We start from the raw sequence: 14139 nt of genomic DNA, 5'->3' as shown, positions 1-14139 counted from the left end.
TTCACACTCACATTCACATACTAGGGGCAATTTAGTGTTGCCAATCAACCAATCCCCAGGTGCATGTCTTTGGAAGTGGGTGGGAGGAAGCCGGAGTACCCGGAGGGAACCCACGCATTCACGGGGAGGACATGCAATTTCCACACAGAAAGCTCCCGAGCGCAAGATCATACCCAGGACCTTCGTATTGTAAAGGCAGACACACTAACCCCTCTCCCACCGTGCTGCCCAAATGTGCACACAGTATTAGTATATCACACACACAACACACACACTAATAGTACACACTGTTGTGTTACATACTTGGCCATATTGATCTTATAGTTTGCACATGCAATTGTTATTTGGATCTTAGTGTTGAAACTACATCCCTACAGTATGTATTCTGTTATTATATACTAGGGCTGTACCCCTAGTTTTTTTCCACTAGTGACACCGGTGCTCCTAAATTAAAAACAGTAGTAGCACAGAACATTTTTTGTAGCCCAGAAAACATTTAGTAGCAATATGAAATGTCTCAAATATCACAATTTCATTATTGACCAGAATGTCTCAGTCTGTATCCCCAGGCTGTGAGACTGCTAAACAGAGGTGGGTAGTAACGCGCTACATTTACTTCGTTACATTTACTTGAGTAACTTTTAGGATAAATTGTACTTCTACGAGTATTTTCTATGAAACATACTTTTACTTTTACTTGAGTATATTTATAGAGAAGAAACGCTACTTTTACTCCGTTCCATTTATCTGCATTCAGCTTTCTACTCGCTACTTTTTTTTAATCGATCTGTTAATGTTTGTTTTGGTTTATGACAGAGCTTCAATGTACGATACGCATGCCTGCGTTTCACCAATCACATGCAGTCACTGGTGACGCTGGACCAATCAAACAGAGCCAGGTGGTCACATGACCGTCAAACGTGGACTTAAACAAGTTGAAAAACTCATTCGGGTGTAACCATTTAGTGGTCAATTGTACGGAATATGTACTGTACTGTGCAATCTACTAATAAAAGTTTCAATCAATCAATCAAAAGTGTGAAGGAAAAAAGACACTTTTTATTTCAACCTTACTTCCCGTCAAAATCCTAAAGACTGATCGCACAGTTCTTGTCTTCACAATAAAAGTGTCGCTCCATCGCGCCTGCGCTAACAAAATAAGAGTCTCCGAAAGCCAGCGCAAACAAGCGAGCAAGCTACGGAGTTTGCCGCCAATGTATTTCTTGTAAAGTGTATAAAAACGAATATGGGAGCTGGACAAATAAAATACCAAAAAAAAAAGACTTTCATGTGGTATTAGACAGAAAAGAGGAACTTTTTTTCTCCTCCATTTGAAAACGTGGACGTCTGATTCCAATCATTGCAAGTCATCAGAATCAGGTAATACACAAACGTATATTCTTGTCTTCATGAAAGATAGGAATCTATGTGTTAAACATGCATGTATATTCATTAAAACACCTTTAACATGTCAACAAAAACGGCAAAATAAATAAATATAAATTATGTACTGTATATATAAATTATATGATATTTGTGTTTATATTTGATATGTGTGTATGTATGTATATGTGTATATGAGGTAGATCACCTCGACTTGGTCATTTATTGAGTAATTGATAAACGTTGAAAAACTTATTGGGGTGTTACCATTTAGTGGTCAATTGTACGGAATATGTACTGTACTGTGCAATCTACTAATACATGTTTTAATCAATCAATCAATCAACGAATGCCTACTGAGCCTATGGTGCTGTTAAGTTATTGTGGCTCAATGTGCCTTATTTTTTTTTATTTTAATGTACTATAATTTAATATATATTATTGTTTTAGTTGCTTAAGAGATATTCCTGGCTCTGAATTTGCTCATTGCTATTTTTATGTTTTTGTGCATTATTTGTTGCCGTAATCAGGTTACTCAGTACTTGAGTAGTTTTTTCACAACATACTTTTTACTTTTACTCAAGTAAATATTTGGGTGACTACTCCCTACTTTTACTTGAGTACTAAATCTCTAAAGTAACAGTAATCTTACTTGAGTACAATTTCTGGCTACTCTACCCACCTCTGCTGCTAAATGAACAGCCTGCCCCTTTAGTGCCTCCAACCATCTTATTACCTCACTCTTCACCACCTCAATAATTGTGCTCTGGACATTGCATTGCTGCAATATCAACGCAACACCCATCAGACATCTGACTGTTCCCACCCCCACGCCCCTCTATACCTGATCTTCTAGACCAGGAGTAGGGAACCTATGGCTAGCGAGCCAGATGTGGCTCTTTTGACGATCAGATAAATCTTAGCTGACATTGTTTAACATGATAATAAGTAATAAATAATTCCGCTGGAAATAACAGTGTTAAAAATAACTTTCAAATAATAAAATATTGTCACGCATTTTAATCCATCCATCCATTTCCTACCACACCTGTTCAAGGTTGTGGGTGGCTCAGTCAACCCCAGCTGTCCTTCCGGGTACAGGAAGGTCGCATTAATGGAAATAAGTATTTTATTTATAATTGGTTAGCTTCAGAATAACAAGGTTGTCAAAAAGAATAAGATACATATTATACTCTAAAAATGTTTGTCTTACTAAAAATGCACGCATTGTATTAAGTGTTAAAAAAAAAATATTATGTGGCTCTTACAAAAATACACTTTACAAAATTTGGATTTAATGATTCTTTCAGCCAAAAAGGTTCCGACCCCTGTTCTAGACAATGCTAAACTGTAAACTATGGTAAACCTGCACATCAATGCAGTTTCTATGCCGCTAGACCAGTGGTTCTTAACTTTGTTGGAGGTGCTGAACCCCATTAGTTTCACATGCACATTCATCAAACCCTTCTTAGTGAAAAATAAAATGTTTTTTTTTTTAATTCAAGACACAGTTGTGTTTTTGGTAACATTTTAGTATGGAGAACATATTTTAAGACTTAATTTAAAGGTTTGACACTAGGGTAACATATTCCAAGTATCCATCCATCCATTTTCTACCGCTTATTCCCTTTCGGGGTCGCGGGGGGCGCTGGCGCCTATCTCAGCTACAATCGGGCGGAAGGCAGGGTACACCCTGGACAAGTCGCCACCTCATCGCAGGGCCCACACAGATAGACAGACAACATTCACACTCACATTCACACACTAGGGACCATTTAGTGTTGCCAATTAACCTATCCCCAGGTGCATGTCTTTGGAGGTGGGAGGAAGCCGGAGTACCCGGAGGGAACCCACGCATTCACGGGGAGAACATGCAAACTCCACACAGAAAGATCCCGAGCCTGGATTTGAACCCAGGAGTAACAAAGACTTAATTTGGAGTTATTTGGTTAGGGTTAGAGGGTTAGGGTTATAATGAGGCCATGCCGAATAAGGCATTAATAAGTACTTAAAGATGAGTAGTTAAGAGCCAATATGTTACTAATTTGCATGTTAATAGGCCAATAATTAATGGTGAATATTTTCCCCATACTAAAGTGTTACCATGTTTTTTTTACTGGTGCACAAAATGAACCGTGCATGAACATCACCTTGTTCAAAGAACAAAACCAACATAGTGCATAAACTCACAACAAATTACACACCTGCAAATCAGTGTGACTTCTGCTGTTGCCGTATCCGTAATACGCCGATAGGGAGAAGTTTTTATCGACACTATGAGTCGGGTGTGTTTTGACCTCCGCCGAACCCCTGAGGCCGACTTACCAAACCCTTAGGGTTCGATCGAACCCAGGTTAAGAACCACTGCGTTCGACAAAGCTAAAAAAAATAGATTATGTTTTTCGATGGCTGTACGTTCTTGTCAACAAACATGGTATTGTTTGGATGGCAAGTTTCACGTCGATCATTTATATGTTCGATATTCCTTGCGCTCCTTATAGTTACAAAGGCGCAGTGTAGTTTATGTTTAGTTTTAAGGTGGTGAAAACTGTCATTTACTGACCAGTTCCTCCAACTAAGACTTTTTTTATTCCGTGCTGAAAGACTGAGTGTGTGATCTAGGGGCTCCAACCCCAATCCCTTCTGTGCATGGTGCAGGAAGGAAGATCTCACACAGCTATCAGTGCGCACAACATGATCAATGACACTTCTGCAACAATCACTTGTCCATTTGGTTAGGATTATGGTTGAGTTTATTTCAAACATGCTACACAGATAGGCGGACGTTTTACTTTATTCTGATCAAATTGAGGGATTTATTTTAAGAGCAAAATGCCAAACACAGGGTCAAAATCGGTATTTGCTCATGTGCTGCTACTTTTATTCTCAATACTTACACAACCCATATTTTGTCGCAAATGCGCATAAAATGCTCACACCCTAGAGCAGGGGTCACCAACGCGGTGCCCGCAGGCACCAGGTAGCCCGTAAGGACCAGATGAGTCGCCTGCTGGCCTGTTCTAAAAATAGCTCAAATAGCAGCACTTACCAGTGAGCTGCCTCTATTTTTTTAATTGTATTTATTTACTAGCAAGCTGTTCTCGTTTTGCTCGAGAGACAAAACTCAAATAAAATTTGAAAATCCAAGAAAATGTTTTAAAGACTTGGTCTTCACTTGTTTGAATAAATTCATTTGTTTTTTTACTTTGCTTTTTATAACTTTCAGAAAGACAATTTCAGATAAAAAAATACGACCTTAAAAATGATAAATTCCTTCCTCTTCTTTCCTGACAATTTAAATCAATGTTCAAGTAATTTTTTTTTTTATTGTAAAGAATAATTAATACATTTTAATTTAATTCTTCATTTTAGCTTCTATTTTTTCGACGAAGAATATTTGTGAAATATTTCTTCAAACTTATTGTGATTAAAATAAAAATAAAATATTCTGGCAAATCTAGAACATTTTTAGAATCAAATTTAAATCTTATTTCAAATTCTTTAGAATTTCTTTTAACATTTTTGTTCTAGAAAATCCAGAAGAAATAATGATTTGTCTTTGTTAGAAATATAGCTTGGTCCAATTTGTTATATATGTTAACAAAGTGGATTTTAACCTAATTAAAACATGTAATCAACATTCTAAAATTAATCTTAATCAGGAAGAATTACTAATGATGTTCCAAAAATTATTTTTTTTATTTTTTCAAAAAGATTCGAATTAGCTAGTTTCTCTCTTCTTAAATTTCGGTAGAATTTTGAATTTTAAAGAGTAGAAATTGAAGATATACTATGTTTCAAAATTTCATTTTAATTTTTTTCCTGTTTTCTCCTCTTTTAAACCATTCAAGTAAGTGTTTTTTCATCATTTATTCTTTCCAAAATCTTTCCGTAAAGGAAAAAAAAATTACCATGGAATGACAGACAGAAATACCCATTTTTTAATATATATATAGATGTATTTATTAAAAGGTAAATTGAGGGAATTAGCTATTTCTGGCAATTTATTTAAATGTGTACCAAACTGGTAGCCCTTCGCATTAATCAGTACCCAAGAAGTAGCTCTTGGTTTCAAAAAGGTTGGTGACCCCTGCCCTAGAGCCCTCCATATGGGGCGAGTTTCATTTTAGTAAAAGCGGCATGATGCATTTTAACAAAAACATACAACCCTGCTTAATAAAAACAAACACCTTTTACACCTCACAGTCTGACTTCATAGAATACAACAAGGAACCAAATGAAAACAAGGAAGTCAGGAACTTAAAGGTGTGTGTGAGTCACAGTCATAAAAAACTGTCGTTCTGTAATTGTATAATTGCAATGGCTAAATACTTTCTTCTGAGAGTGTGAAAAGGCTCATGACATACATCCTGTGGTGTGATCTGAAGAGGGCCCCGTCATAACTGTAGGAGTTGGGCCTCTGTGCCTTGTCCAGTCAAACACATCAACAAGTAGTTGACTCCATTGGCAGAGATTTTCTTCAAAATTACAGTTCAGCTGACACACTGGAAAGTTAGAAATTCTAGTTACAGTTACAATTATCAAACAAAAACATGTAGAAAGGGTGTGGAGGGTAGAGAGGCTCTTTGTACTGTACTACCTGAGTTGGATGGTGTGTCTTGTGCAGCTTCATTAATCAAATCAGTTGTTTTGATGAGCAGAGGCAATGTCACATTTGCTTCGGGTGGTCTCGCCGTCACATTGGTTTGATCAGTCACATTTACTGCAGGACGCTCTGTAACTGCAGGAACCGTGGCATTCAAATCCGGTTCGGGTAGGTGTGTGGTCACTTCACTCAGCTCTAAGAAGAAAGATTTGAATTTTAAGCTTTTGACTAAACAACAGATGTGTATTTGATACAGTTGCAATCAAAAGTTTACATACATTTGTAAAGAACATGTCATGGCTGTCTTGAGTTTCCAATACTTTCTACAACTCTTATTTTTTTTGTGATAGTGATTGGAGCACATACATGTTGGTTACATTTTTTTTTTTTTTTTTTTTTTTTCATGAATTTATTATGGGTCTACTGGAAATGTGACCAAATCTGCTGGGTTAAAAAGCAATGTTAATATTTTAATGTTAAAAAGGTCAGTAAATAAAGTATATTTTTGTAAACATTTATATACATTTGTAAATATTTGTAAGTGGGAAAGGAGTGGTATTAAATAAGCTTTGCTTCTTCCCAATCCTTTTCAGACATGATGTAAAGTGAAGGATATGAAATTGTGTGATGTATTATGCTTCAAGTGTGCATGTTCAAAATAAACTAAAGAAAGAAGGAAAATCAAGAATATTTGGTTACACATCCCTTGGCAAGTTTCACTGCAATAAAATGCTTTTGGTAGCCATCCACAAGCTTCTGGTTGAATTTTTGACCACTCCTCTTGACAAAATTGGTGCAGTTCGGCTAAATGTGTTTGTTTTCTGAAATGACTTGTTTCTTCAGCATTGTCCACACGTTTACGTCAGGACTTTGGGAAGGCCATTCTAAAACCTTAATTCTGGCCTGATTTACTTTTGACGTGTGTTTGGGGTTATTGTACTCTTGAAACACCCAACTGTGTCTAAGACATAACCTCCGAAGTGATGATTTTAGGTTGTCCTGAAGAATTTGGATGTAATTCTCCTTTTTCATTGTCCCGTTTACTCTCTGTAAAGCACCAGTTCCACTGGCAGCAAAACAGACCCAGAGCATAACACTACCAACACAATACTTGACAGTAGGGATGGTGTTCCTTGGATTAAAGGCCTCACCTTTTCTCCTCCAAACATATTGCTGGGCATTGTGGCCAAACAACTGAATTTTTGTACCATCTGACACCACATGGACAAAGATACACTGAAAAAAATAACTCATAAGATTTACTTTAAAAAATTATTGTAAGTATTTGCACGCAAATGATTTAAGTAAAATTTAATGTTGCAATATCAAGTAACACTCACTTGCCAGTATCAAATAAATTCTACTTACCATATAACATAACAGTTGTGAAGATATAAAGTAACAGTTACTTAATTACATCCAAGTTTTAAGTTTTATTTATTTAAACAAATTAAGTAAAGTCTACTTGTTTTTCATCGGCAGGAACATCATTTTACTCAAAATTTTAAGTGAATTTTATATACCATATTTCCTTGTAAAGCTGTTGGAGCACTAATTATTTTGAAACCTCTTCTCACTACTGCGCGTATCAATGGCATGCAGGAAAATCGGCGAGTGTGATTATTAAGACTTTAAATAAGTATGATTCTGCGGCCGCGGCACGGTGGTAGGGAACTACTGCTCTTCGGCATGTCATCACACCCACTTTCACTGTCTATGTGCCGAAAAGATGCATGCATTTCGTTGCTACTGATACGAGATTGCAATGCATACTTGGTCAACAGCCATACCTTTTACACTGACGGTTGTGATATAAACAACTTTAACATTCTTACTAATATGCGCCACACTCTGTGAACCCACACCAAATACATTTCTGATAAACATCGACTCTGGAACACATTATAAACGCAAGATAAGAATTACCCATAATGGCACCTTGCAGTGCTCTTTGAAGTGATCCTAACGGCCGGAGCAGAGCCTGTCGGCCAGAGCCTGTTTGGCTGAGCGCATGCGTTGTCGTGCATGCATTTCAAAACACTAGGTTTTCAGAGTAAAGTTTATGTAATATTTTTAGGTTTATGTACGTACAACTATTAAACATTTAAATAGTATGATGAAACAAAAGTAAAACTTACTCTTCCCCCATAATTCATGTATTACGTTAATAAAATGTTTAATTTTACTTAAGAAACTCGAGTTCTTACTGAATGTTAAAAATATTAGGTATAAATTATGACAGTTACTCTAATAGAGTTTACAGCTCCAAAATGTCACTTTTTTCAGTGTAAGACCTTCTGCACAAAGGTTCTGTGTAGCTTGCCAGAAGCTTATGAATGGCTACCAAACATGTCGTATTGCAGTGAAACTTGCCAATGGACATGTAACCAAATATTAACATTGCTGTATGTATACTTTTGACCCAGTAGATTTGGTCACATTTTCAGTAGACCCAAAACAAATTCATAAAAGAACCAAACTTCATGATCGTTTTGTGTGACCAACAAGTATGTGCTCCAATCACTCTCGCAAAAACATAATTGTAGAAATTATTGTAAACTCAAGACAGCCATGACATTATGTTAATTTTGATCACGACTGTACGTATATTTCAATATGTATGCATCGGCCACACCTGAACACTGGCCAGGGTATAGCGTTACATCGTCTATGGCGACATCCGATTCGTCATTGGAGCCCCTACGCCCCTCAAAGATGATCTAAAGAAAGACAAAACGACAGGTTGCTTCTTAGCTGCAAGACTTGTACTTCTTTATGTGTAACCCTACTGACAGGGAATGTCGCATGTTTGATGAAAATGACTACCTGGAAAGATCTTGTGACGGTCATGTCCACCTGAGCCAAGTGCCACATATTTCCTTGATCATTCCTCTTCCTCCAGATAGCATCAGCTTTTTTCCCCTGCAGCAAATACACATGGAGGCCCATTGTGTCGGCAGAGCCATACATATGGTACCAGAACTGCAGACACTGAGGACCGGTGGCAAAACATTCAGAACTGATCAGACGAGCCGTGTCTCCATGTGATACACGACTGGCCTCAATGTAGATGTAGTGACCATCTAGATGGGAGACATAAATCACATTTGTAACCTGGGTTCTCTGTGCCATTATCTGGAGTTAAAATGTTTATCGTTCATGTAATGTTTTGTTATACCACCAGTGTGGTCAGCGGAGGGCCCGGTCATCAAGGTAGGGGTGGAGCCGCTTTGCCATGCCCAGTCAAAGGCATCCGTCCTCATCTGGTTCCACCTGCAAAGATTGCTGTCGAAGCTACAGTTCAAACTGCAAGCTACAAGAGAAACAAAACATTTGCAATTTGACATTGAAAAATCCACTTTTTAAATGTGGAACCAACTGAAGTAGCTTTCTTTTTGCGAACCTGAAGCTGAGGGAAGTACTTCTGCGGTCGAGGGAGGTTCATTTCCTCTTCCCGGGCTACCTAAACAGTTTAATGACATTCTTTTACACACTAACATCATAACATCGATTTAATGTGAAATGTTCTGGAAATTACTTGAGCAAGCGCCAACGTGGATAGAAATGTCATCAATGGCCACATCTGACAGAGCATCAGAGCCTCGAATTCCCTCCACAATGATCTGACAAGGTCAATAGGAACATAAGCAACAGGAAATTAAAGTCATGGTCAAAGTTTACATACACCTGTAAAGAACATAATGTCATGGCTTTCTTGAGTTCCCAATCATTTCTACAACTCTTATTTGTTTGTGATAGAGTGATTGGAGTACATACTAGTTAGTCACTAAAAACATTCATGAAGTTTGGTTCTTTTATGAATTTGAGTCTACTGGAAATGTGACCAAATCTGCTGGGTCAAAAGTATCCATACAGCAATGCTAATATTTGGTTACATGTCCCTTGGCAAGTTTCACTGCAATAAGGCAGTTTTGGTAGCCATCTACAAGCTTCAGGTTGAATTTTTGACCACTCCTCTTGACATAATTGGTGCAGTTCAGCTAAATGTGTTGGTTTTCTGACATGGACTTGTTTCTTCAGCATTGTCCACATGTTTAAGTCAGGACTTAGAGAAGGCCATTCTAAAACCTTAATTCTAGCCTGATTTACCCATTCCTTTACCACTTTTGACGTTTGCTTGGGGTCATTGTCCTGTTGGAAAATCCAACTGCACCCAAGACCCAACCTCCGGGTTTATGATTTTAGGTTGCCCTGAAGAATTGGGAGGTAATCTACACCACCGATTTCCACTTTGTCAGAGTTTTGCCACCTTCAGAAGTTTTCCGATGACTCTGCGATAGTGGGGTGTATTGAGGATGGTGATGATGAGGAATACAGGACACTGGTGGAGGACTTTGTCACGTGGTGTGGAAAGAACTACTTCCAGCTCAATGTGACGAAGACCAAGGAGCTGGTTGTGGACCTGAGAAGGAGGAGGAGTACCTCGGCGACCCCGGTTTCCATCAGGGGGGTCAATGTGGACATGGTTGAGGATTATAAATACCTCGGTGTACACATCGACAACAAGCTGAATGGGTCAAAACACGCTGAGGCCCTCTACAAGAAGGGACATAGCCGCTTCTACTTTCTCAGGAGGCTAGGATCCGTCAACGTCTGTACAAAGATGTTGAAGATGTTCGATTAGTCAGTGGTGGTGGGCACCTTCTTGTACGCCGTGGCCTGCTGGGACAGTGGGCTGAGAGCGAGGGACACAAACAGACTGGACATGTTGGTAGAGAAGGCCATTAACGCAGTGGGAGTGGAGCTGGACTCTCTGGCGGTGGTGTCAGAGAGGAGAAGTCTAGCAAAACTCCTAGCCATTATGGACAACACCTCCCACCCACTACACTCGGACCTTGCGGAGAGAATGAGCACGTTCAGTGGAAGGCTTGGACTCTCAAAATGCAACACGGAACGACACAGGAGATCCTTCATACCGACAGCCATCAGATTGTATAATGCATACGTCCTTCTTGACTGCATTTAAATGTAGAATATATTTATATTATTCATATGAAGAGTTCATATGCAAAAGCAGATAAATCCATTTTGACCGATTCTGTATATTAACGATTTACTGCCTGCTGGTGTTGCCGGTACATGTACAAGCGTACAATGGTTTATTTAATATCAACATAAGCAAGTCATGAAAGCCTAAACTTTTAAGAAATGCTGATGTAATGAATGGCTTTCAAGTAGGAGTGTTTGATGTGGTTTTACGTCAAAAGCAGATATATCCAAATTATGATATGTCGCAAAAACAGATATCTCCAAAATCGTTTTCTTTGCGGTCGTTATTTCGCATAATATTCAAGATAAAGAGAGAAAAACAGAACGTGAAATTTATCGAAAGCCACATTTCAAGGTAACAACTGTTCACATTTATTTACTTCATTATTTAACAGTTTCGATCCCTTGGTACGTATAAATCTAGCTGTCCCTGCGAACTTTGTTTTTTCGTACTTGCTAACCGGACATGGTTTTTGGAACTGTGACCTCACATATTTACCTCGTGCTTTTCAGCACAAAATGAAAAAAACAAAAAAACAGTGTTGCAATGAAGACAAATGCTCAACTTGGTTTGCCTATCAAAAACACTCCTGTGTGGATAACAGCTCACTCATCATCGCTATCGACATTAGCTCCATGCTCGACAACATCGTTTAACGCAGCGGTGTAAAACTCACGGACACGCGTGCTAGCGCCAACATCAAATAACTTCAACACGTCAGTTTTTTTCGCTGGCTTAACAGTGTTCACAGGAGAAGCTTCCAAATTATTCATGCGTGGATAACAACACTGAGTGACTCCGTGCGCGCCGCCATTTTGTTTGTCACGTGATCCCGTACTGCAGCGCTGGTTGGGCAAACGGATATATCGGCTTTTGTGGTAGATGATCTATGGCGCTTATCGGCCTTTGCAATAAATCGCTGAACTAAATGACGTTAAAAGCGACATTTGTCCGCATTTGCAAACAAATTGATTTTGGTATACCACAATAGAAGTGGCGGACCATATATTACCGAGGCTGGGCTAAACTTTATCAAAATGGCGTTTATCGGTTTTTGCGTATGAACTCTTCATATATTATTTGCATAATATATTTTATATATTATTTATTATAATTATTGTCTATTGTGAGTGAACTGTGGTGCTGAATTCCCCCCAGGGATCAATAAAGTACTTTATATTCTATTCTATTCCTCCTTTTTCATTGTCCCAGTTACTCTCTGTAAGGCACCAGTTCCATTGGCAGCAAAACAGGCCCAAAGCATAATACTACCACCACCATGTTTGACGGTAGGTTTGGTGTACCTGGGATTAAAGGCCTCACCTTTTCTCCTCCAAACATAATGTTGGGTATTGTGGTCAAACAGCTCAATTTTTGTTTTGTCTGACGACAGAACTTTCCTCCAGAAGGTCTTATCTTTGCCCATGTGATGTTAGATGAAACAAATATTTAAAATTATAAATCTAAGGTTTTACAAAGGCCTTCCCAACGTCCTGATTTAAATGTGTGGACAATGCCGAAGAAACAAGTCCATGTTGGAAAACCAACACATTTAACTGAAATGCATGCATTTTGTCAAGACAAGTGGTCAAAAATTCAACCAGAAGCTTGCCAGAAGCTTGTGGATGGCTACCAAAAGCGCCTTACTGCAGTGAAACTTGCCAAGGGACATGTAACCAAATACTAACATTACTGTATGTTGTAGCGGTTGATTTACGGACATAATTCGCCACACCTAGTGCTTGACCTTATTGTCATTGTTCACTGTACTGTTCGAGTGTGCACATGACAATGTTGTTCTGTTTCACTGTACTGTTCAATTAGGCACATGACAAGGTTGTTCCGTTGCAGGTAATTCGGCGCGGCTCCTTTAAGTGGCCGTCAGTAGATTCTCCCAAAGGTGGGGGTTTGTTGTTCCCGCCATTTTTGAGTGTTTTAAGTCAGTCTGTTTGGTTCTAAAAGAATAAAGGACGCACACGTTTTTGTGTGTCAACGATACACGAAGTTGTCTTGCTTTCACGCTACGAGCACAACACTGGTGACCCCGACGCTTCACTGAACGAATTCAGTGGATTTTTTTTCGACCATGACGGCGAATGCAGTTTCTCTGAAGCTGCCCGAGTTCTGGGAATCTTCCGCGACTGTATGGTTTGCCCAGGCCGAGGCACAGTTCACCCTGCGAGGTATCACCGAAGACGACACTAAGTTCCATTATGTTGTGTCCTCCCTCGGGAGCGCGACGGCGTCCAGAGTGGCTAGCGTCCTTACGCACCCACCGGAGAGGAACAAGTACCTCACGTTGAAGGCTCACCTGTTACAGACATATGGACTTACCGACGCGGAGCGAGCTCGCCGCCTTTTTTCGCTGCAGGGGCTTGGCGATTGCAAGCCCTCTGAACTCATGGACAAAATGCTAAACCTCTTGGGTGAGCACAGCCCGGGATTCATGTTCGTGCAGCTTTTCCTGACACCCCTGCCTTCTCAGGTGCGGGCTGCTTTGGCTAACACCGCCATTTTGGACTGCCGCGAACTAGCTGCGGAAGCGGATAAAGTTTTTGTAGCCACCCAACCGACCTATGTGGCTGCATTTCTACCGGCTGAGGCAGATTCGCCCACTATCGCGGCCGCCGCCGCGGTAGCGGCGCCCCCCAGGCGGCAACCGGATTCTGGACTATGTTTTTTCCATGCGAAGTTCGGGACAAAAGCCAGGCGCTGCCGACCCCCGTGCAGTTTTCGAGGACCGCCGCCGGGAAACGCCGGGGCCGGCGCTCAGCAGTAGCCATGAGTGTCGGCAGTACTGGCAGGCTGCTCTTCATCCAAGACTCCCTCTCTGGACGTCGGTTCCTGTGTGACACGGGCGCGCAGAGGAGCATCCTGCCAGCATCAAACTTGGACATGCTGTCTGAGTCTCATGGCCCCCCCATGGAAGCGGCCAACGGCAGCCCCATCCGCACTTATGGAATACGGTACGTGGAAGTGTGTTTTGGTGGACAGCGTTTCAGTTGGAACTTTGTGACTGCTAAAGTGACAGTGCCGCTCATCGGGGCAGATTTTCTCTGTGCTTTCGGCCTCCTTGTGGATGTTAAAAACAGGCGTTTGGTGGATGCAATTACGTTCTGCTCCTACAAGTGCAGTCTCA

General features: G+C 40.0%; 1 protein-coding gene across 2 annotated transcripts in view; it reads right to left on the bottom strand.

Moving 5' to 3' along the window:
- Positions 1–14139, bottom strand: part of wu:fb63a08 (zonadhesin) — a 53834-nt gene that overhangs the window by 9236 nt on the left and 30459 nt on the right. For both annotated transcript variants that reach the window (XM_061920098.1, XM_061920099.1), the window contains 7 exons: positions 9528–9612; positions 9393–9452; positions 9168–9302; positions 8816–9072; positions 8625–8709; positions 5984–6184; positions 5751–5888 (listed from right to left, as the gene is read on the bottom strand). In XM_061920098.1, the coding sequence (XP_061776082.1) occupies positions 5751–5888; positions 5984–6184; positions 8625–8709; positions 8816–9072; positions 9168–9302; positions 9393–9452; positions 9528–9612 (961 nt within the window). The remainder of the gene's footprint in view (positions 1–5750; positions 5889–5983; positions 6185–8624; positions 8710–8815; positions 9073–9167; positions 9303–9392; positions 9453–9527; positions 9613–14139) is intronic.

Source organism: Nerophis ophidion, linkage group LG14 (genome assembly GCF_033978795.1).
Source record: "Nerophis ophidion isolate RoL-2023_Sa linkage group LG14, RoL_Noph_v1.0, whole genome shotgun sequence".
Classification (NCBI taxonomy): domain Eukaryota; kingdom Metazoa; phylum Chordata; class Actinopteri; order Syngnathiformes; family Syngnathidae; genus Nerophis; species Nerophis ophidion.
This window is presented reverse-complemented; position numbering and strand designations above follow the sequence as displayed.